Raw genomic sequence first — 25,538 nt, 5'->3', positions numbered from 1 at the left:
CGTTTGTCGGGGACTTCAGGTCCCTCTATCCTGGCAGTGGCAGGCGCATTGAATTGAATAGCTTTCACTCCCATGCTGAGAAAGTGGCCAATGTCCCGTAAAGGCGAGTAAAAGGATATTGATGGAATCCCACAGCTCACCTTGCTTTACCAAGCCCATCTTCTTTACAACTTCTGTTCTCCCTCCCCTCTCCTATCTCCATGTCTCACACTCTGTCAACCTGCCTCCGCCCCCCTCCATTTCTCTGTCCATCTGTATTTGTGTCTCTCAGCATGTCTCTCCTCTGTCGCTGTGCCTCCTCGTGGGCTCCAGGATGCTCGCCTCTCTGCTCACCGTAGCCATTTGGAGATTGTGCCTTAGGGCTGACAGATGTTGAGTCCCCAACCCCCCCCCCACCACCACCACCACCACCTCAAACGAAACCATCATCCGTTAGCTTGTCCTCGATTGTGTTCCCACCGCCGCGCACCGGCTGCGGTCCAGCCAGCAAAGCATGGCTGATTCACTGCCATTCATTTTGCATGCATTGTGTCCTTAAAAAGCCACTGGACAAAGAAACACTTTGTCTCCCTTCTCCGTCTGCAATGTGCAATCAAAGGATGTGTTGATATCAACGTGATTCGTGCACCAGGTGGTATCGCTGCAGGTATGTCTCTAAGCATGTGTCGTAATGACTTTTGACCTGTTTAATCAGGAACAGCTCCATCATTTTGCTGTTGGCTAGTCTGTGCAGCCTTTTACGTTGAAAATATGTACAATGTTACAATGAAAGGTTTTTTTTTGCATTCTACCTCTTTGATATTTATTTTCCATTAAAGGGGCTATTTGTAACTTTCAGTCTGTGTTGATTCTAGCAGCCCCTGACAGAAAATCATCCATTTACTATAACAGAATAAGTTACAGATGCATCGTTGCATTTCAAGTGTTGCTACGGTAACTTAGTCTACTTTGGATGTCTGGTGAGATAAACCAGGTATCACTGTCACTGGGTCAGAGCTAAAGCATTAAGAGATTGTTGTAGCAACCAACGTAATAATAACTTATATGGCGCATTTCATGAAACCCACGGATGCTTTTACACAAGTACAGGAGGACAGGGTAAGAGAAAATAGTAGACCAACACAAACAGGACTAAAAAGAATTAAACCTCCGCGCTAAATGGAAGGGGGACGTCATTTAATCTAGGCTACAGACGTACAACCACATCGCACAATGTAAAGTTATGTTATCAATAAAATAGACATATTACATACCTGAGGGCCAATTCAGGGTCAGTTTTGAATCATTTACAATCCTGTAATTGTCTCCATCTGTTGAAAGCCCGACCGAGTGTGACTCACGTCATCACCCGTTGTCTTTCTCTTTCCCTTTTATCTTCTAGTTGTTCTTGGTTAAATGTCCTTCTTTCCTGTGATGGTCCTGCCCCAGTATCAGCCATAACTACAGCAGATAACTTCTAGAATAACATGAAAATACTATTAGGCCTGTATGAAGAAATCTCCTGCTACCTTTTACCTGGCTGGATACTAACACAGGCTTTTCTGGTGTAACAAAGAAATCTGTGACCCGTCAGAATGTGTTACTGTAGCACCGTCTACCTGCTGAAAATCATTCTGGGACTTCACAGGAAAAATCTGACCGGGCAGAGGCTTTAATACTTCATCTTTTCACTGTTAGTCTCGTTTGCTGTTACAAGTCATATATGATCATCAGATGGAACATTACACAGTTTCAGAAACATTTTAAATTCTCTTTTCTCGCCTACTAATCAGAAGGTTGGTAGTTGGATCCCTGGCCCTGCAGTCCCATGTCAAAGTGTCCTTGGGCAAGACACTGAACCCTGAATTGCTGTTGCTGATGTAAATGTGTGTGAATGCTTATCTGATGAGCAGGTGGCAGCCTCGGCACCAGTGTATGAATGTGTATGAATGGTGAATGGTTCCTGTACTATGTAAAAGCTCTTAGTAGCTGAGTAGTCGTAAAGACTAGAAAAGCGCTGTATAAATACAGTCCATTTACATTTACAAGCATTTTGTCAGATTAAAGGGGTGAATCTCCCACAAATTGCAACAGAAAATCTGACAAATGTTTATTACTCATAAAAGGCTCCTCTATAACATGATTAAATTGATTACAAATCAAATGAGGCAATGTCCAAATAAAGATGTGCTAATTTGCATAAATAAGGGTGTTTCAGTATTTTTCCACCTGGACCCTATTTTCCCATGCTTTGGTGCTAATGACTAATGTTAACCAAAATCTGTGAAATCTTTTGAAGTCTGTAGCCCAGTATTGAGTGAGAACGCTGTAACCAGGCTGCAAAGTAAAATGTAAGTAATCAACTGGGGGAAGTGTCTGTTAGTTCAAATATATATGAGATCAGAGCCACACATTTGTTCTTTGCTGTATTTCTTTGACATATGTTTATGGTTTACAGTAATATTTTGCCAAATAAATATTTTCTGTTTCACATTGCATTGTTTTTTACAGTGTACTTTTCAACCGTTCTCAGTAGATTACTTTCACTGTAGAACATGCTATGGGAATGTAGATATAAGCCTAAGAAAGACAAAAGAGCTTTAGATGTAAAACAACAGGGTGTACCTGGGATCTCCAAAGATTTACTATTATGAAAGCAGTTTGAGATAATCATCTTGAGATGTGTTTACGGCATTGTGAATGCAGTGTTTCATTTTGAATGAGATATGAGGCATTTTGCATTTTGTGTGTGCAGTTGTAAAAAACTGTAAAAGAACCAACATGACTGACTCTTCAGAAGAGGTCATTATCTTCACTTGAGTTTCTGCGTGGGAAAGTCACCGGACGCCACAATCTTCTGAACATAGTCCCACTGAGAAATCCAGAGAGAGTCGTGTGGAGCTGATAGTCTTAATTATCGGCTTCAATGTTACGGATATTCATAATATCAAAAAGTTAGGCACTAAAGCTTTAACATGGGCTGCAATGGGAAATTGGCATCACTGATATCAGTATTTTTCAATATTTTCCACCACTTGGATTTGTTAGGATTTTCTATATGTTATAGAGGCGACTTTTTTGGGACTAGATCAGTTGAAAGAGTTTCTGTTGCAATTTGTGTGGGGTCATGTTGCATAATGCCTGTACTAATAGTAGCTTTCACTGTTAGTGGCAGAGTACACCATTCCTGCTGGATTTGGGATGCCTCCCAGAGCACGAAGGATTCACAGGAAATGATGAATGTCTTATCGCATTAATATCAGTCTCACTGTTTTCCCTTTACTCTCCTCACACTGAATTTGAACTTCACAGTAACTGCCAACAGATCATCCTGCTGTTGCTTGCGTATTGGCGGAGTGGCTTTTATTGTGAAGGAGCCACAGGAAACACATTGTAATTGTCACCATAGTTAGCACTAATCACGATTAAACGTGTCTAAAACAAAAGAAGACAAGTCAGTCATATTTGGCATTTATTCATTTATTTCTGTTTTTAATTGTGTGTTTTTTTGTATTTATCTGTATTTGTATAATGCAGCAGTAATGAAAAATGTCCACGCAAAGGCAAATATTGTGGGCGCCTGGGTAGCTCACCTTGTAGAGCGTGCGCCCATATATAGAGGTTAACTCCTCGACGCAGCGGCCGCAGGTTTGACTCCGACCTGCGGCCCTTTGCTGCATGTCATTCACCCCTCTCTCTCCCCTTTCATGTCTTCAGCTGTCCTATATAAATAAAAGCCTAAAATGCCCAAAAAGCCTTAAAAAAAAAAGAAAGAAAATATTATTAACCTGTCACATTCCAAAAAACAAAAAAGCATGAACTGAGAGGAGAGATGTTTTGGTGTTCCTATCATCAGGTTCTTCTGTTGTTCTCTTCATGAGTATATATTAAGCCTAATCTTGCTGCAGAGAAAGGCATCAATATAATAAATATAGAGTATTTATGTATGAAACTCCTCTATCAATTTGCATCATACTGTACTGTATGTCTTTGGACACTCCTGTTTGTGTTGCTGCTAGACTTTCTTGTCAATGCCATTTTGAGGACAGTGTGAGGATATGAAATATTGAAATAATAAGTTCACTTTTAAATCTGAGCTTGTATCCAAAAGTGAGACAAATAAACAAAAGTCTTTGAAGCTCGACAGTGGGAGAGGTCTCATCTGAGGTGAATTCATATTCCACCCACCTGCCTGTTGTTGCCATCTGAGCCACACAAGGCCATACTTGTTTTTGAATGCCATGCAGGCAAACAAGTGCATACGCGCGCGCACACACACACACAATAATTCAGACCCAACTAATACAATTGAGGCTATTGCCATGAAAACACTCGAGCCCAGCGATTGTCGTTGTAGTCAATACGTTCTTGAGAATGTGTTCCAACTCACAGATTGAGTGTAAAGTAGGATCCATCTGTCACTCATACGCTTCCTCTGGAAAATTCCTCTTTGTTTTCAAACCATTAGAGGCATTACCCATTTGTATGGGACTGTCCGTTGTTGTTTTAACCAGCACTCACCATCCCCAGCCATTTACTGTAATGATGTGCTCTCACACAAAATCTCAGGCTAAAACCCAGAATAATTTCCCCTAATGTGAACTTGAGATGTGTTCTCTCATGTACAGGCTCAGTATGAAGCCACAATATGAAAATGGATGTAATTGCTGTGTTGTCAGACTGTTTTCTGGTGACCCCTGGGCCATCTGTCTACTTTTTTTGCTTTTTTCCTCCCCTCTCCAAAGAGCAGTGCAGTTGCTGTCTCTTTCCCACTCTCCTATCTCCTGCTCACTTTCTCTCGCTCTCTGTGCCGTTCCTCTCTCCTTCCCTCCCTCCCTCTCCTCCCTCCAGTGCTTTACTCCCTCTATCCCCCGCAGCCACAGAGGCCTGATTTACTTCCACTCCTGGGTGAAGAAAGGGGCTTTTGTCTGCCACCAGCAGCAGTCACATGGCATCATGCCGGGGGTGACAGCGAGATTGACGAACCTGCAGTCTCTACTACCCTCCCTCACAAACATGCAAGTGTGTGCTTGGACTTTACTGCAAATGGGTGGGAAGAACAGAGTTTGTGTGTGTGTGTGTGTGTGTGTGTGTGTGTGTGTGTGTGTGTGTGTGTGTGTGTTTATTTGGAAGTGAGAAATTTCCAGCTGTTTCTGGTTAAACAGAAAGGTCTCAAAGAGGTTTTAAAGGTCTATCTCTGTAGGGATCCTTTCCATAATGTTGTCAGACACTTAGAATATTAATCTGAGTCTGTCAGTGGCAAAACGAACACTTAGCTGGTCAATTGTCCTATTAACTTACATTGTAGCTTGTTTCTGATCCATCAGTCACTTAGACACAAAAACATAGGAACATAGGGTCCAGGTTGGAAAAACGGTTCTTACCCTTTAAGACTGACTGCTGAACGGCGCTCACAGCGGGCAGCTATGAGACACATGCCACTACATGGATGAGGGCTGGCTGGTTAAAAGTGGGAGTATACATACACAGAGTATGCCAGACAGACACCCAGCTGACAAGCTCACAGCTTAACTAAATGATGCGGTGGATACAGGCTTGGACATACATTCCGTGTCCACGGACAGCTGCAGTCTTGTAGCAACCGGTTGGGCTGACGCGCAAATGGTTCCTTACTGGAAAGTGGCTGCATGTGTCCACGACAATACACGTAACATCGTGGCCTGTACAAGTCCACAGCTGTCCGCGGATGCTGAACGTGGAAATGGCCGAGCCTCCCGGACGGGTGAACTGAGACTCAGTTTCCTGCTTGTCGGTTCACGGCTATCAGTCAGAAAAAAATAAATCTAAATTAGCATCCCTAAAATATACTAGCTGTACACATATTTACATGCAAACGTGTTAGTATGCTTAGCTAGACAAAAAAAATCTCAGCATTATAGCATGCTTACAGTGAACTTGTTTATGATTATGCCAATGCGATAGGTGTTAATGAAGCATTGGTAATCAAGAGATGGTGAAAGATTAGCATGTTTAGGATTTGCAAGAGTTTACATGTGATTGCCGTGTTTGTTGTGTGAGGTTTTTAAAAAGACTTTACATTGAACGATGGACCTTGGCTGACATGAGGCATCCTTGTTTGTTTAGCTGTCATGCACTTCAGCAATCTGAATGTGTTGATTCGGGTGTGTGTATAGGAACTTTCAGAAAAAATGAAAAGTCGTAATTACAACATTGGATGTTGATGTGAATGCTTTTAACAAGTTCAGAACTTGTAATTACCATTATTAGTCCAAAGCCTAATTTAGTGTATGTTTAGGCTTATCTTGTCATACTCATATCAATCCAACAATGTAGAGCTGAGCCTGACAAGCCAAGTCTGATGCCCTAAAATAGACACTGTTCAGAGGATGCTTTTGATTTAGGTAACAACCTTTCCTGTGCTGCCACTCTCACACCCACCAGTGCATTTTTTCTTTATCAGAATTGTGTAAGGAACCTGAGAATAGCAATCCACCAATTGTTTTACTTGCATGTAATTATTAACCTCATGGGGCCGCTGGTGTAGCTATAGACTTTAAGTCTTGTTTATATTTTAAAACTTGTCATGCTTTGGCAACATAGGGATACTATTAATGTGAGGGAGAAATAAAACCCAGAGAGGGTGTGTGTGAGAGAGAGAGAGAGAGAGAGAGAGAGAGAGCCTGATGGTGTGCATGTGTGTCTGTCGTTTTGTGAGAGACAGTGTTTAAGTGTTTCTCTGTGTCCCTGTGTGCCTGAAAATATTAACAACCCGTCAAGTTGTTTGCAGGTCTTCACTTGCTCGCTAATCTGTGTGTTTAAACTGAGGCCTGGTGTTGTTGAGCTAGCTGGTTTCCTGGACTCAAAGGGTATGATGCTTTCCCATTATCTCTGCAGTGCTGCCTCACTAGAAAAGCTTCAATGCCTCTTCATTGGTTTTGCCAAGGCCCCACAGAACATGCACTGTTGGCAATGGCAGCAAAAGGCAGCGAAGTCAGTCTGCCTATCTCTCAATTAAATGTAATTCAATGGCTGCTGTTTATTGGCATGTTATAGAGGTGCCACACTTAGTCAAACATAATACATTAATTTAAGAGGTGTTACCTGGGATTAGTTGTCCTTCCCTGCTGTCTCTGTGTGTGATTGTGGGCGTGTTGCTCTGGCTCCCTCTCTCCTCGCTGATTATCACCTCCAGTAGTTCGTTCCAGTAATCAACCCACCCAGTGATATACAACGGCTCTTCATCCACTACTCGCCAGTTCGTCAGTTCACCTTCAGTGGTAACCAACGCTATGGCCAGGTCCTATTGAAGGTTTTTGACCTGTGGCTAACATTTCTTTTCTCTGCCTTGCTCTACTCCAGCACCTGTGTTTAAGACGCTGCCTGCCTGCTCAGAGCCGGGTTCTGGAACAATAACTGAGTTAACTGTCCATCTGCCTAGTGTCCGCTTCTGTATCCATTCTACAGAACCTTTGATGGATGGATGGATGGATGTGGATGGATGGATGTGGATGGATGGATGGATGGATGGATGTGGATGGATGGATGGATGGATGGATGTGGATGGATGGATGGATGGATGTGGATGGATGGATGGATGGATGGATGTGGATGGATGGATGGATGGATGTGGATGGATGGATGGATGGATGGATGGATGTGGATGGATGGATGGATGGATGGATGGATGGATGTGGATGGATGGATGGATGTGGATGGATGGATAGATGGATGTGGATGGATGGATGGATGTGGATGGATGGATAGATAGATGTGGATGGATGGATGGATGGATGGATGTGGATGGATGGATGGATGGATGTGGATGGATGGTTGGATGGACAATCAAAACTATTAACTAATAAAAGTAAATGAGGCTTCTTACTAGATCAGAGATTCTCAAAGTCTGGAATAAGGTCTGTACGGTAAGTCAATCAGGACCCGACCCATACCTCGTGCTATGAATACAATATAAATTGAAAAGTGTAACTTTTTCTATTTGAAATAAATGTTCTATTGATTAATAAATTGTAGTGGTGTACCAGAGTTGATCAGTGATCCATATGTATCAACCTCCCCTGTATGTTGCTTAAAAGTTATAAGTGAGTTGATTACAGGTTATTTTGTTATTAACAATCGTTCCGGACCTCTGACCTTTAATTAATATCAGATGTGTTTGCGTTAAGTTTGAGAACCCCTGTACCTGATAGTTCTGGACCGTTTTGACCCACTGGCTAACAATCATGCCAGAAACAATCCATTGTAAAAGAGGGACTTGAGCTTTATCTTTTTAATGGAATGTTAAACTGTCACCACTACTGTTATTGCTGATGCTCACTACGGCTGCAGCAAAACCCAGATGGATGTTCAGAGTTCAGACAAATGAAAAAGAGGTTCTTCGGGGTCAGGGAAAGATGTTTGGACCCATGATCATTCTACATGAACCCAAAAAGGACATAGACAGAAGACTATTGAAAAAAAAACACAAACGTCAAAAATCCTAATGGGCCAGGGCTGTAATAGAAGCAGAGTAATTTGCTCCAAATGGACCTGAGCATAGAAAAATGTGTGAACACTCACCATTTGAAAATGTGCTGCCTCTAATTTGTTGTAAGCCTGCATAGAGACGTTGCCTCTGTAATCTCGTCCAACTCTAAACCAGCTGAGAAATTATAAAAACGAAATGGCTTTTAATAATTACATTCATCCATCCAGGTTTACTTTAGCATTAGCAAGGGGTCCTCTTTACGGTTCATTCTTAGGACAGGGGCATTTATTTTTTCTGTGCTGATAATTTAATTCATAGAACACGCAAAAATTAATAAAAAAGGCAGATAGTGGAATTTTTTGGGGTTAGCTAAGGCTGTGTTCAGACCTCCATGAAAAACTGCAGCCCCTTATTTATTTGAGTGGGGCCACATTGATGTGTTCCTCGGTGGAAGGGACAATGACACGAGAAAGGGAGACAAGTGGAGGAGTCGAAGAGGCAATTTGAGCGACATGAGAAGCACCTCTTGTCTCAACTGTACCCAAAGCAACACTCCACCACCAAAGCAGTCTCTTGCATTTAAGGGCAGTTTAGGTCCGAACACCACCTAACATGGAGAAAACTCAGTGGCCTGCAGTGCTTCCTATTGTGCTAAATGTAATAATCTTAAAGTCACAGGCACAAACATGAAGAAACCTTCCTGTCAATAACATTCTTAATCCCTAACTAAATATGCAGCTTGAATTATCAGTCTTGGCTCTTGTCAGGTCTTGTCAGATCCAATCAAATCATTTTGCAGAGATTTAAAATCTGTGGCAATTTAAGTAGCTGGACCCACCGATCATTTCGGCCACTTGTATCGGTGAGCTCATTCTTTCAGTCGCTACACAAAACTTGTGATCATGGGTGAGGGTTGGAATGCATTACTGCTAACGCAGCACAAATCTGCCCGTTGAGCTCATGCTCTATTTCACCCTCTTTCATGAGCAAGACCCCAAGATACTTGAACTCCTTCACTTGGAACACCAACTCACTCCAAATCTGAAGGGAGCAACCCTCTAACCTGGAGGCTGGGTTCACCCTTGGAGATATACGAAGGTCAGACCTCAAGTAAGGGGGGGTCGGAGTATAGAGTCGCTGCTCTTCCACATTTAAAGGAGCCAATCCAAGTGGTTTGGAATTCTGATAAGGATGCCTCCTGGGTGCCTCCCCTTGAGGGAACTTCCAAGTGTAGGAGACCCAAAATAGACCTAGAACATGCTGGAGGGATTATATCATCTGGCGTGAAAATACCTGGGATCTCCCAAGATAAATGTTAGAAATGGATGGATGGACCAAACCATCAACCAAAGTAGACTACAAGGTGTGTGTGTGTGTGTGTGTGTGTGTGTGTGTGTGTGTGTGTGTGTAGTTATGTTTAGGGAGGGATATTTGAAAAGGGAAATATTCAAATCCTTAGTAGATGTGGTGAATTAAGAATGGACAAATAGAGTTGGACTGCGTTTTTGTCATTTGCCCCTCGCTGTTTGACACCTGTTGCACATGTTACAGCATTCAGAATGTGATGGCATTAGCAGTGTTGAAAAATTTTCACTTTTACTATTACACCAGCAAGACTTAGCAAAACATCCCAGCTGGCGGTACAGCAGCACCAGGCACACACCTCCATGACCTACCACTGCAACTGGTCTTCTTCTATGTGGCTTACAGTAATGTGTCACAGACAGCTTACTCTAGCAAGTGCAATAATGGGTAACAAATTAACTAAATGTTACAGTACAGTATTAAACAATTGTGGAGGTGGGCGTGGTCTGCAGTCAGCTGCAGAGGAGAGAGGTGTGGGGATAGAGCAGGAGAGCAGTGCCAGGTGAGTGGATTGTCTCAGCTGTTTGTTGTTGTGCTAATTACAGCTCTCCCTTTATATGCAGTAGCATGCTGGACACCCACTGTTGGAGATAGTTTGACTTGTTTTGTTAAACATTGAGTAACGGGACGTGGCTCAATGGGCCGTCGGAGGCGCACAGTTTGTAATAGAAAAGTGTGAGGAGTCAGAAAGAAAAAACATTGTTGGCCTGTACTTTGTCTGTCTGCTGTGCTTTGTGCTGAGGGGAACCCACGGTGGCAGCAAAGCTTGCTACAACAATGTTAATATAAAAGCTAATGATATATATATATATATATATATATATCTTTTACAGGTTACACACACACACACACACACACACACACACACACACACACACAGCCGGCCGTATCATACAGACAAAAGTAACACACAGAGTCTTGCATACAGTATAGTGATCTGGGAAAGGCATGTGGACCACCGACATGCATCAATGCTAAGAAACGGGACAAAGGCGTAGCCTGATACAGGCAGGTCTTGCTCTGAGACATTTTTCTTTAATTCTCTGTACATATAATAATCTATAAATAACCTTTCTACATAGATGGCTGTGTTAAGGCACAGACGGTTTGGTACTCAAGGTATTTGAGTTGAGTTTAATTGTATTTCCTCTTATGCATATTCATCAATTTCTTTCTCACAGAATAAGGCAATGATATTTCTGATATTTAGTGAGACTGCATCTTAATCCCAAACGACATAAGACATTCCATCCTCCCTGTGTAGCCTCTATGTTCAGGTTCCACTCACTATCTCTGTCTCATCGGCTTGCTCGATACTTTTACCTGACTCGAGGGATGTCCCAATCACTGACCGAGCACCTAACTGGATCAGGTGGGCGGCTGGGATTCTGAACTAAGGTGGGGCTCCATTTCATCTTCATTATTAAACAATAATTAACTCAGAGAAAATGACCCTTCCTGATAAGAGTTGTGTAAATGGTAGAAAGGTGAAACTGTGGAGTGAACAGAGACAGATGGATCTAACCATCAATTGACCCAAACCCAGGAAAATACAGGGCCACCGCCTGAAGAAATGGCTGCAAATAGGAACCCATCCTGCCTGTTTCCCCTTTTCTTCTGGCTTATAATTTATTTAGTTCCGAAAAGAAAAAGAGAAACTAAAGCCGAGCCAGTCACTTTATTTTCTTTGCTCCCAGCTGTCTAGGTAGATCCCACATGTTAATAAATGATCTACTGTTCAATGCATCTTACTGACATTGCAGAAAGTGACAGAGAGAGAGCCAGGAATCAAACAGAACGATGAGTCATGCCTGTCTTTGCACACTGTGTACCAGGCCAACAGTGAAGAGGAAACAAGAGCAATGCACACACACAATCAAGAGAATTATCACCTTTAAAGGGAATAAAAGAAGAACGTTACCTTTCTCTTGTTGTTCGGGCTCACGTACAAATAACTGAGTATCGTCTTTGCTCCTACTTTGTCATTCAGCTTCTGGTATGTTGCTCCGTAGTCAGTTGACCTGAAATTTAATCAGAAAGGTATGATCAACACTTGATGAATTACTTGTTGCAATTAAAAGTCTCCCCAGAGTATTCAATGGGAGAGGGGAAAGTGCACTGACGTAATTAAGTCCCTATTGTGCTCAACGTAGCAACATGAACCCCAGCGGGGGAACAGGGGCCACATCATTACGGTCACTGTGTGGTGACTTCAGCTGCTGGATTATAATGGACACAAACAGCACATCCTGAAAGCAGAGCACACAGTAACAATGACAACTTTTACAATCCAATTACACACAAATGATACTAACATTGAAACACAGTTAGTGGAATTTGAACATGCTTTAAAACACCACAGAACAACATCAACAGCACCATTCTCTCCCTGCCAGGTACAATAAATAAACTGTACATGGAGTCTCTGTGCCCTGTCCACCTGCTGGCAGCAGAAATAAAGTGTGGTTTTAGTGGTACTTAGTGACCTAGAAATCTAACTATAAATGGAGGAACCTCTGTGCCTGTGAATGTCTCCCGTATGCGCAGTACAGCAACGGGGACGGGGAGTTGCTACATCCCTAGAAGGCTCTTTGATTGCAGGTCACCGGCTCTGCTTCCAACGGAGAGCCAACGCATGTCTTTGCACTGGGTTGGCGTTCTAACCTCCGGCTGATGTGTGAGGACTATGGTTAACTGCTCCTCAGATCTCTGCAGGGTAAATCCAGACAGCTAGCTAGACTATCTGTCCAATCTGAGTTTTCTGTTGCACGACTAAAACTACTTTTGAACGTCCACATGTTCCACCAAAACAAGTTCCTTCCTGAGACTATTTAGCAGCGGCTCCGAGGCTCAAGACGATTGTGATTGGTTTAAAGAAATTTCAATAAACCAGAGCACGTTTTTCTCCCATCCAGGAATGCTGTGTGGACTACTCAGACCTTCCTCCGCAGCGCTGTGGAGGAAGGTCTGACAAAGCTAGACTACTATTTACCCTACTTGCCAGCGGTTGTGAACGTTTCTCCGGCTGTTCTGCGCGCTGGAGCAGCTTCTGGCTGAGCCGGGCTCCCTGCACTCGATGGTGTTTTAAGCCCCCAACGTCGACTTCAAGGCAGCGCAGTGACCGTCGACCAAGGCATCTAACTCTAACCCTAACCCTAACCATTGCCTAATCCTAGTGCCTTCCAGGCAGCACTGCCTGGAAGACAACGTTGGGGGCTTAAAACACCAAACACAGCTCCCTGCTTCAGTTGCCCGACTTACTCTGGATGTATGATGACTAGACGCAAATAAGGAGACACGCCAAATCTCTAGATGAGCCGCAGCCAAGCGGCGCCTGATTGAAACGTGCTCATAGTTAGATAAAGTTGTGGGGAAAAATACAGGTATCCAAACAGGTACCCGCTCCAAACCTGCACCTGCACTAGTTAATTTAATTTGGGGTTAATACATGACATAAAACGTCCTCAGTTGCTGCTCTTATTTTTCAATATTCTACAATTTAAGGCTAGTGACTGGAAATTATGGTAGCCCTGAAAGGTAAGGTGTGAACAAAATTGTATGTCTGATAAAGATATATCGTGAGGAGAGCTCCAACCTCGCTTGGTCTGTTTTGGCAGTTATCACTATTATCGCTAGCAGGTGCTTTTTTATAACAGTGTAGTGTGTTCATTTTCTTGACATCTCTGTTTCTTGCCCAGGGACTACAGATGTAAATTAGCTTATGGCTAACTCTGGTACAGCTAAGAAGCTGTGCACTGTCCCTGTTAAATACTAAATGAATACATAAATACCATGTAAATATCAACACTTCTCTGCTGTGCCTTAGTGCTATACTGCAGTCTCTAGCTGGAGGGATGTTGCGCATGGTTAAGCCATTAAACACGACAGATCAGCTGGTTACATTTTGTGCAACCAGCATCAGACTGTGGTCAAATAACCACAGAACCCCCTGTGCTTATGTGCACATCAAACGAGTCATTTTGATCAACTAGTGCAGTACCTGATCAAAATGTGCCTGTTTGGAACGGGCCGATTGCTGGGTCTGGGGTATTGCTGCGTGTAGCTTTCTCCAGAACCATTGTACCCCAAAATGACTTAGACAGGGACCCCACAGCACCTAATATACAACCGCACTGGATACTACGGACTTACTGTGTACCTCTACTTCAGAGGAAAACATTGTATTACTACATTTACCTGACAGAGAAATGTTACTGGTTACGTTGGAGATTTAGATTTTACTCACAAAACATTCACATTTACAGCTCACAGCAAGTTAATACGTTACAGTGTCTGGCTTTTGTTAGTCTAGTGTCTGCAATTTGTTCCTATCAGTGAAATGCCCTGAGTGAATTTAAGCCGGGCTTTTATTGTGAAGGGTAGGGTTATGCCAGCGGGGTTTTTTATCCCACTACAGCGTGGGACATTCAAACTGCAAAAATGGTCCTGAGGGAGTTACAAGCGAAGCAAGACACAGAAACACAAGCATGCATTCATACTAAATAATGTAGTCATAGCCTTTATGTATTGACTTTCAACAAGCATAGACCACGGAAGCAGGGGGCCGCGGCCCGGGTATTTTTTGGAGTCTGATATATTTTTATGAATAAAAGCCTGAATTGTGTGTTTTTTCTCAAAACTTGTAGTCTACTTTAAATGAGCCAGACCATATTGTTCCCCATCATCCACTCCCAGTGACTGCTCTGCACACTCACACCTGTCTCTGTGTGTAGAAGATATGTATCTCTGGAGTGCTGACTGCTAATGATGAATATGATGTTGGCTTAGACCTGCAGCAGGATGTGTTCTGGTTGTGGACTGGATGTTTGTTGTGTGCTATTGTTTCATCTGTACATTTATGTGTAAATAGACTTGGCCTGTTGTGTGTGAATGTTAGTGCCGGATCACAGGGGTTAATCTGAGCATGTGTATTTCAAAATGTGAGTGTCCATAGGTGTGTGGTGTCGAGAGCCCCGTTCTGTTTAAGCTTTATGTATCTATAGAAAAATAGCCAAAACAAACAACATTTTTGGCCGACAAGTGACTATTGTTCACTGTTGTTTCAGAACCATGGCCAGCGCTGTATGTTGTGTATAGGTGCGGCGCTGCCATAGTACTGAAACGGAGCATGGTAATGGGGACACATGAGGGGACTGCGCTGTGAGTGTGTGTGTGTGTGTGTGTGTGTGTGTGTGTGTGTGTGTGTGTGTGTGTGTCTTGTGTTTGCTCCCGACTGGTATTTGAAATGCGTGTGGTAGGCTAATCAGAGTTTGATGGTGGTGTTGTATCGGAAACGTTAGTGGAAAAACACATGAATCAATCTCTCTTTCTTTTGCTCGCTCACTCGCTCTCTGAGTGGGAACCCAGGCGTTGCGGGTGGCGGCTTCTCTGCGTACTAAGAAATAGAATCCTGCCGGCGCCTTTGTACAGTTCCGTTCTTTTTCATAGTGGACATTTGTAGTCAAGTAACTGAGAAAGTAAAACATTTTATTTATGCTGCAATTGGCTGAATTTTGAATACTTTCTCTTACATACAAGATCATATCTGGAAATAATATGGAGACAATCTTAGGTTTTGGCCAACATTGCCCGCAAAATCTACCTTTTTTATCTTGCCTCTTAGGAAAGAATAGTTTTAAAATGTTTTAAATGCACTTAGTTCATGAGGCCACAATGTCATGTGTATTTGAAATAAGGCATGGATACCCAACCCGAGCCCGACGGGTCCCGACGGGTCCCGACGGGTCCCGACGGGTCCCGACGGGTTCGGACAGATATTTAGAAGTAATGGTCGGGTTCGGGTTGGGCTCAATCAGCGCAATAAGGCATTTGTTTTAAAATGGTGCTGTGGCTCCTTTAAGAGAGCTTTTGTGTGTGTGTGTGTGTGTGTGTGTGTGTGTGTGTGTGTGTGTGTGTGTGTGTGTGTGTGTATAAAGTGGGCAGAAGAGAGCAGACGTGTAGATGCGACTGGAGCAGAGTTGGTGAATAAGTGTGTGTGTGTGTGTGTGTGTGTGTGTGTGTGTGTGTGTGTGTGTGTGTGTGTGTGTGTGTGTGTGGTGTCTGAGATAAACCCCAGACTGAAAGCCAAGTTCATTCATCTGCTCACCAGAAACGGGATTTTAACCCCGACGTTATATAACGTCGGCCCTGGAGGTAACGACTCTCCCCTGGTTTTCTGATCACGGTCGGAAACGCAGCAATCAGGAAAGGTTAACACGTTGAACATTTTAAATTAAACAGATTATTAACGTGAGCCTGTTGCCCCGTGTGATCTGATGACCTCATCTGGTGACATTTCTGAATGTCTTCCTACAGTTGCTTAATAAAAGCTTCCCACACAAAACGTAGCCTACATGTGTCATTAGTATGAGAACAACATGAGATTTTAAGTGTGGGGCTCGGTCACGGCTCTGTTGGACGTGGGCCAGGCTCGGACAGGAAAATTCGGCCCGATCCGCACTCTAGTGTGAAAACAAAAATACCCAGAGGTTTTGGCAATGAAAGCGGATGGCACTCCTTAAAAAAAAAAAAAAGTAAGATAATTTTTTGGGCATTTTAGGCCTTTATTATATAGGACAGCTGAAGATGTGAAAGGGGCGAGAGGACCCCTCCTCCAAAGCGCGCTGGAGGAAGGTCTGGCTACTCCACATAGCATTGGTGGTGGGAGGAAAACCTGCTCTGGTTTACTGGCATTTCTTTAAACCAATCACAATCGTCTTGGGCGGTGCTAAGCTCAGGACGGAGCCACGGTGCCTCTGCTAAATAGTCTCAGGAAGGAACTTGTTTTGGTGGAACATGTGGACGTTCAAAAGTAGTTTTAGTCGTGCAACAGAAAACTCAGATTGGACAGATAGTCTAGCTAGCTGTCTGGATTTACCCTGCAGAGATCTGAGGAGCAGTTAACCACAGTCCTCACAAATCCACCAGAGGTTAGAACACCAACACAAAGGAAGCTCAAGACAACTGATATCCAGCCTAAATGAGTGAAATCCGGCGAATTTTCCGGTGGCAACAGAGCAATCCCCGAAGTGGAACGTCGTGAACATATGCTACTTGTGACAGACAATGAAGTTTTTGTTATCTTAAACATTAGAATGTTTAAACATTGTTTTAGTGTTTTTAATGTCAGGTATCTGCTGTATCATATCAAATAAAAATACATAGTATAATGATTTACAAATTTGATGTAGAATTACAGATAAAATACACATGTAGTTTTGCCGAAGAGGTTGATGAGACAACGATGCATCATCACACACCTGGTCCTGATATTAACTGATGTACAGTGAACTGTTTCAACATTTTGCTGTGAACTGTGTCCAGTGTGTTCACAGGATGTCACCCAACACTTTCAGGGTGGTTTTCACCGTGTAATCTGACAGAATACAGTTAAAACTGACGGACAGCATGAGGCTGATTGCCCAATGATATGGATCACTGTGTGTACATTTAAGTTTTCAAATTAGAGGCTACAGATACAGTACGTAGATCTGTCGCGCTGCCTTCAGATAGCCGCTTCAATGAGCACTAGAGTCTTTCAGAGAGATTAAAAGCAGCTGTGGATGACAGGTACAGCTAACAATCACTCATTACATCAGCATAGACTAACTGGTTTAGAAAAATACCAGAAAGAAACATGTTTTACGAGGGTGTAATGAAGGTCCTCTTCATCACTAATATTTTGCAGCATTAGTACACTGTAGCTCATTATGTTACCTGTAAATGAAATGTGGCACAACAGTTTTGAATGTTTATTGGAAAATATGAATCTGTGTTGTGGAGGTTGCAGCTGGTGACGATTGGAGGCCAGCCCTGTCAAGAGAAACATGTACTCAGTTTGCTAGTTTGGTTACCTAAACGTGTGCAGTATGGCGTAAGCCTGGTTAATTGGATGCAGGTTAACAGTTGCTGTTTGTGCAATAGTAAAGTTTGTGTTCAAGTAACTCATCTCTGTTGTGTCTCCTCTCTAGAGTGTTCGGGCTAAAAGAGACCCCAGGCTATCTAGCCCCATTTTAAAGGTTCCGGGAGATACCATGTTTCAAGTAGCAAAGGGGTGTTTGAGTACTGTGATTAACTGTACTTTGATGAATTGTTCAGACTAACGGTGTTTGATTGTATTAGTTAACATAATGCCAAGTACATTGAGATAAAAGTAGGGACGTAGAAATGTATTTAATGTGGTTGTTGTATTTTGTATAATTGTTTAGATTGAGTAGATTTCAGATTTCTCTTGTACTGTGGTAGGGTCGAGATGAGGTCAGTGGCAGGCTATAAAAGGCTGCCAGTTTCCACCAGCGCTGCTGCTGTCAGGACTACATGCGGTGCTCAGTTTGTTTGTTGCGATCATGGCTTTCATTTTTGTTTTGTTTGTTGTTGTTAGGTGAAATAATCACCTGTTGATCTGCACCGTACCTCTGCCTCAAGTCTCCTGCTGTAAATATCCAACTGCTATGCGGCCATTTTGGTCAGTCGGTGTAGTTGCATGGAGTATGAACGCTTTTGTAAATAATCTGATGCAGAAGATGTGTTTCTGAATTAAGGTTACAGGAAACTGTGTAACCTTGTTCTAAAGCACTATGACATTATTACTTGAGAAGTGTTCAAACAATTAAAGGGGCTGTACTCGACATTCAGAACATTAATATAGCAGAATACAAATATTTGCTATGTAAATATAGTGGAGAATGAAGCTTCTCTGTTCTTTGTTTGCATGCATGTTAGTGCATGTGGCCGTAAAAAAACGTTGGTATTTCACGTATCGGGGCTGGATTTTTCATTTATTTTTTATTATTTTATTTAAAATGATCGTAGAAGGTGCAACATGTAGAAGAACATGTCTGTATTGAACTGAGGCATATCAGACATTTCTGTTTACAGTTTTGATTGTGTGGCTGTTATAATGTTTTATCTGTTACACAGTGAATATTAAACTTGAGCTAAACCTTAAAAAAAATAAATCGCAAATTGAATCGTAATCACAATATCTGCCAGAATAGATTTTTTCCCCAAATCGTTCAGCCTTAGTCGGAATTGAACCTGCAGCCGCTGCGGCTAGCACAGAGCCTTTGTACATGGGGCGCATGGTCAACCAGGTGAGCTATCCAACACCCCGACATCAGACTGGCTGGGATAAGGATCAGCATCTCTAAATGTCAGGCCATGGCTCTCAGCAGGAAGACAATAGAATGCCTACTCCGCAGTGACAGTCATGACCCCCTAAACTGAGACCAAGTCATCACCAAGACCAGAGTCTATCGAGACCGAGACAAGACCATGACCAGACTAGTGCGAGTCCCACTGCAGGACATGATCAAATGTGGAAAATCCTAACCATAGGCACTCCTCAAATTGATCTGAAAGATCCGCATTCTAATAAAAAACACTCACATAAAACTAATTCTTCTTCATTCGCCTCCTTTATTGCCATAACATACAGAATATACACACCTAGCTAATATGTATAGCTAATATTCATTTTCTTTTAGATGTTGTTTTGGAAATAAAATGATTATGTTATGGTTTAGGTAGCCACATTTTATTACCAAGGATTTGGCTTATATCTCCCAGAGAGCCAGAGCTTCTTCTGTCTCCCCCATTCACTTTGTTGGGAGTGTGTGTTAGGGGGGCAGGGGGAGGGTTTAGGGTAACAAATGTCAAATTGGAAATGAGTGACGTTATTGGTTGCCTTTGAAGCAGGAAGTTTTACATCCAATCACAGTAATGACGTTAATACATAAATCAGACAATGCACAAGCTATTTAATGATATCCCTGCAGCTGTAGTCTTGACCGGTCTTGAAATGAAATCCTGAGTCCTCTTCATCTGAGACCCGAGACAAGACCAAGTAAAAATATGGTTGATTCCTAGACGAGACCTTCAAAAAGTGGTCTTGAGAGGGGTCTTAAGACCACGACCGATTTCGAGTACTACAAAACTGCTACTCCGGGTGGGTAACGAGTCCTTACCCCAAGTGTTCAAGTGACTTCAAGTACCTCAAGGTCTTGTTCGCAAGTGGTGGGACAATGGAGCGGGAGATTTGCCACTGGACACCTGCCTGGGATCCCCCAGTCAGAGCTGGTTAATGTGGCTCGGGAAAGGGAAGTTTGGGGTTCCCTGCTGGAGCTGCTGGAGCTGCTGACCCCGCGACCCCACCCCGGATAAGCGGACGAAGATGGAAGGATGGATAGTTTTGGTGCCTAACCCTCACCAAACAGTGACCATTTCACAACTTTAATGGCAGGTTTAAAACTGCAACCGTTACATTCTCTGGTTTAGATATGATGTTGTGTTATTATCTGTCACAGCTAGGGACGCTAATTTATGAAACACTTCTGTGGGTCGTATTAGAGCGTAGTAATGCGACATATATGGTCGTATGGTTTGGAGGACTTGTTGCTTTCCGCATCAGCCTTTAACCTCACTAAGTCTGCCCCAAATACTAAACTACAGTTATCCAACTTACTCCAACATACTCAGTCTATGTGTGCATGGTTTTGTATTGTATGTTACACATTTTTGTATTTATATAAATGTGTGTGTGTGTATACGTGTTGTTTCACTCCTCACTTCATACAGTAGTTAATTTCTTAAATGAAAATAGTGACGAGCCAGCTTTAAACATTTGAATCAAGACTGGCTTTGAATAAGTGCTGAAATATTCAAATGTTGGTCAAAGTGCTAATGCAAAATTTGTGTGCAGTAGAAATGTAACATTTCAGACTGTCTCCGAAAGTTTGAATAACTTATTTGAGCTGTCAGGTCTAATTTATTTTGAGCGGCCTGAGGCTCAATCAGCTCAATGAGCTATTCTAATTTCACATGAAGATAGAGAAAAAAGCCCAAAGCATGCAAATCTTAAAATGCAGCAAAGACACCGCAGACTGCCTTATGTGACTTCAAATGAAGCAATCGCTCACATCGACTGATGTGGGTTTTTTTCCACCTTCTTTCAGTGTAGCTGTTAAATCCAGACTAAAGTCCTTGTTTGAAGGGTTTAAAGGAGTTTACTGAGAACTTCACGCTTGAAGTTTACATACACCCATGAAAATACAGAATATTCATGGCACACTGGCAATATTGTGTCATTTACTAGCCCTTTAAGATTTTGCCAAAGTAGTGCATGTCAGTTATCTGCTGTATATCATATCACATTGAAATAAAATGAAGATGTACTTTGCATAATTGTACGCAGAATTACATAGAAATACACATGCCAAAGATGGTCAATAACCCCCAATGACCTGAAATTGTATTAATTACAGGCTGGTTTCATGGTGAGCAAATACATTGCTGCCAGGCAAACTCTGCTGGATAAGTCCAGTATGATTCATCAGAAACCATCAAGAGCCAGGACCATGGGGCAATGACATCATCAGGCTATTGATCGGCTCCTCAGAGGCCCCTGTCACAGAATCATTTGATTTAGGGGCCAATGACTTATTTTTAGTGTCACAGCAACTTTCAACATGAACCAATAAAATAGCCCAACCACGCAGATGAAACCCCAGGATGATGGAAGTTACTTTGAATGAAAAATGATAGTTTCTCAAGGACAATGATTCGGAGTGAAACTTGTCCGCCTTGCTAGTGGCTTTTGAAAGGCTGTTCAGTGGTTATGTGTGGGTGTAAAACCCAGCTCTGACCCCACTGCTGTGATATCATCTATTGTGAGGATGTTGTCTTCACAGGGGCTGAAGGTGAGCCAATGCTTCAGGCTGTCTACGCGTTGGATTAAACAAGGGGGGACTTTACGAAACATTGTACGAGGACACAATATGATATCAGTGCTATTCCACTGATATGGCTCACTGAGGAAAATTAATTCTGGATATGCTAAGAGGACAATTGAGCTATTCCCATTACATCTTGAAACATACTCTCTCACACACATAGACACACACACTCAATCAAAAGCCTTAAACCCCCTTTTTACTTTCTCTAAGAAAGATTAGAATTATGTCTATAGTCACTTATTAGATAGAGTTTCAATTATAATTTCCAGAGTCTTCTATACTTTGATAGGCAGCTTTCACATTCTCCGTGGGGGTTTGATTAATCATGGTTTGGGCGGTGGGAGCTGCATTCATCTTGGGAAAGTTAACAAAGAAAGAGCAAAGAAAACACCAGTCACACTGCTTGAGACAGAAACCCTCAGCCAGCTTAAAGAGTGTATCTTTTGCGCAGCAGGCTAAATCATACCCTGTACTCCGTCCCTCCACATCTGCAATCCTGTTCCAATTCCTGCCCTTCAGCTTTGGTGGCAAACCTCCACTCTCAAAGCTACCCTAGACATGAGCATAGTTTAACAAAAGTAGGGTTGAAGATTTCAACAGAGAAGAGCGTCCCAACATCCCGATTTGACAGCTGTCATATGAGGATGTGTGTTCATGAAACAGGAGCTAGTTATTTCTGTTCTTTTTCTTTTATGCTCAGATGTGTTTTCGCCTCAAGCTAGCAAATTCCGATCTTTGTGTGGGTTCTTTTGTATTTCCATTCTTATGTAATCACCTAATTCACCTAAAATTCACTTCAGTCTGAACATACACATTGGAATTCCGCTACCCAACCTAATAACTTTGTTGGGGCTTGTCAGGTTTCAGCTGTTGTGTTGCATAAAGCTGTGGGCCAGCTTTACAAAATATGAGATACTTTGCTTCATATTTCCTTCGGCATTAAGCAATGACAGACAGGTTGACAGAGTGCATGCTCACAACCAGCACGTGATTTTTAGGTGTAAAAGTTTCACGCTGTTACCTCATGCTGCTTTTGGGGCCACAACAGGCAGAGATGCCTAGTTTAGCTCCAGCTCCCCCTGCGGAGTGCTGGATTTCTGGCATACCAATTGGCTATCTTAAATGCAGTTATCAGTTGCTTCGCTGCTCTGTTTTTCTCCCTGGCTGTAAATTGCCCATTCATATTCATTATCCTCTCTCATAATATATATCATCTGTTTATTCAGCTGTCTTTCTGTCAATATGTCTGCGTAACACATGCACCTTTAATCATCCATCCAATACTAAGCTCTGCTTTGTCAAGGCATCACATTTATAATAACCTGTATGAAACATTAGTAGCAGATGCACTATTATGTCATCACCTCTGAATAACACACAGGATGCAAAAATCCTCTCTGACAAGCTAGCAGTTAGCCATTTTGTTCCTGGAAAACCACTCATGTTAAATGGCACGTTTGTTACTGAGATTGGGAAGGATTGATACCACTCTGTGTGTGTTAGGTACAGAGATGGAGCTGCGTGAGCTTAGCATAAATACTGGAAGCAGAGGGGAACAACTAGCTATCTAGCTAGCCTGGCTCTCTCCTGAGATGAAAAGTTTGTCTACCAACACTAGCATAGTAAAGCAAAGTAATTGCTGTAACATGTTGTATCTATTTTGTTTAGTCCGTACCTAAACAGAAATGTAAAAAAGACAATTTGTGGTTTTACAGTGAGTTACGCACCTCAACGCTGATAATTCTGTCCTTGTTCCATGTTACAGCGAAATGTTAGAGCTACAGAGCTAGCTGTACGAGTTGTGCAAGACGACGTGTCGTGCTTTACAGAGATGCAGGTAAAATGACCCCATCATTTATTTAAAGCTGCTAAAGTATATATATTTTTCTATTAACTCTTTATCAAATGACTGCAAGGGTATACGGGGGTCACTTGCACAGACAAACCCATGTACTGTATTCACTCTCATATTACCTGGCTGACGATGGGAGCAGCAGGACGCAAAAAACAAAAGTTACTGTTGCACTAGTCTGGACATTGCCGTGCCAACGTTGCAATAAAGGTTTCCTAAATGCCATGTATATAAATGTGATGTCAGCTTACTAATTGATTGCTGGTTTTGTGTAGATTTTGACTTTTATACGTTTATTCCACTTTCTTTAAACGGCAAAGTTCATTTTAGTTGAATTTAAGTGTTGGGGCATTCCGCCACCCTCTGTCTGTTGCGTTCCAAGACAGCCGTGGATTTCATAAGGGCAAGTTGTTAAATTGGTACAATGTAATTTAAAATCTGCTTTAAATATATATATATATATATATATATATATATATGACTGAGGAAGCCTAGTGACGAGTCCATAGCAGCAGTTTGTGTGTTGAATTAATTACCCAGTGTGCTTTGCTGAATGGTCTCAATGTTTTATTGTTTTATTTCAGGTGAATACTAGTTTACTAGATGAGTAACTTAGTATTTGAAGTAATGCAGTAATGCAGGAAGTGTGCATTTAGTTTCCATGCTTATTGTGTTTCCACAACAATGTTAGTGAGTAAATCTACTGAAATGCCCCCCCCCACCATAACAGAGGAGTGGGATGTGTAAGATGAGAATGTAGAGGTTAAATGATGTAAGTCATGGCTGTAAAAAATAAAGGGCATCTGCACATCTTTGCCAAGTGCTAACCAGTACAGTAGGCATCCATAAACTGATGGGGAGGGTCATTCCTCTTTTCACAATCATTTTGGAGAGTGATAGAATTTCTTTTACTGGCGAAGGGAGGTTCAAGTCTAATTTTACTAAAGATCCCAAAACTCCTCCGGTGACACTTTATATAAATAACAAACAGTCCCTAATTAGGGTATAACTGTTCATGTACTGTCTAGTTAAGGCCACATTGTTTCCAGTTTGGTCTAATTTGATAGAAAGTCTTATTACGTCATATTAATGTAGCGTAAACTAGAATGGGACCAAAAGTTATTGTGTCATCATTTTTATTCCTCAATGTTTATCGTGCTGAAAAGAGATCAATCCAAAGGTAAAGGTTTGTCATCTCTATTTAGCTGACACTCTTTTTTGTATTAGGTACAAAATGTATAAATGTGTCAAAAGTGTTTTGGCTTGCCGTTTACCTAGGAAGCAGGAATATAATGTAGGTTGGCTCAGCCTTTAATGTAAATAATTAAGCTGACAGGTATAAACATTAGTATGCAGCTTTTTGACAGATTCTACCTTCCATATCCAAAGGGCCATTTAATCCATAGTGACAACAGTTGCAATACAAAAGTTTGTGGAACTGAGACTCAAACAGATTAACGAGGAATGCCACAAGTTGGCTTGGGCCTATTGTCATTTGTCCATGCTCTGAATTGGGTGTTCATGCTGTAGGTTTGACACACGTAGACAACATATGAATAGCCAGTATATACATCTTGAGTTTACCTTTATGTTACCCCTTTAAGTATATACACAGAAAAAGATACATTTTCACACTGCCACTCAGTATCACATATGCAGCAAGAGTCTCAGCTTGTTTCAACACTTCATTGAAGCTACGTGATGCTTATACCAAGTGAAACATTCAAATCTAAGATGCCATGTTTTTAAGGCTGTGTCATTACATCAAATGGAAATCATCTAGATGTCTTGTGCATGTTTTTATATGTCTCCCTCATAATTCCGTCTGACACATCTGGTATCTTTTCGAAGTTTGGGATCTCCACTAGAATTTGAAATCAAATCTGTGAGTTTGAATAAAACTTGCACAAAACTTGAATAGAACAGCACAACATACAGCACAATAAACATGGAGCCACTGGTCAATCTTTAAAAGATCATAAGCTGAACATGAAGAATTTTATTTGATTTTGGTTTAGTTTTGTAGGTCACATTGTAGCTTTTCTTAACTTTTTCAGTTTAAAATGTTTGCATAGTCTTGTAGTATATGTGATGGTTTTTGTTATTCCTATTTAAAGAGCCCCTATTATACACCTTTTTGGCA

General features: G+C 41.9%; 1 protein-coding gene across 1 annotated transcript in view; it reads right to left on the bottom strand.

Moving 5' to 3' along the window:
- sorcs1 (sortilin-related VPS10 domain containing receptor 1) overlaps positions 1-25,538 on the bottom strand; it is a 237,437-nt gene that overhangs the window by 113,484 nt on the left and 98,415 nt on the right. The window contains exon 3 of the mRNA XM_078267920.1: positions 11,733-11,832. Coding sequence (XP_078124046.1) covers positions 11,733-11,832 — 100 coding nt within the window. The remainder of the gene's footprint in view (positions 1-11,732; positions 11,833-25,538) is intronic.

Source organism: Sander vitreus, chromosome 2, assembly GCF_031162955.1.
Source record: "Sander vitreus isolate 19-12246 chromosome 2, sanVit1, whole genome shotgun sequence".
In the NCBI taxonomy this organism is placed as follows: Eukaryota; Metazoa; Chordata; class Actinopteri; order Perciformes; family Percidae; genus Sander; species Sander vitreus.
This window is presented reverse-complemented; position numbering and strand designations above follow the sequence as displayed.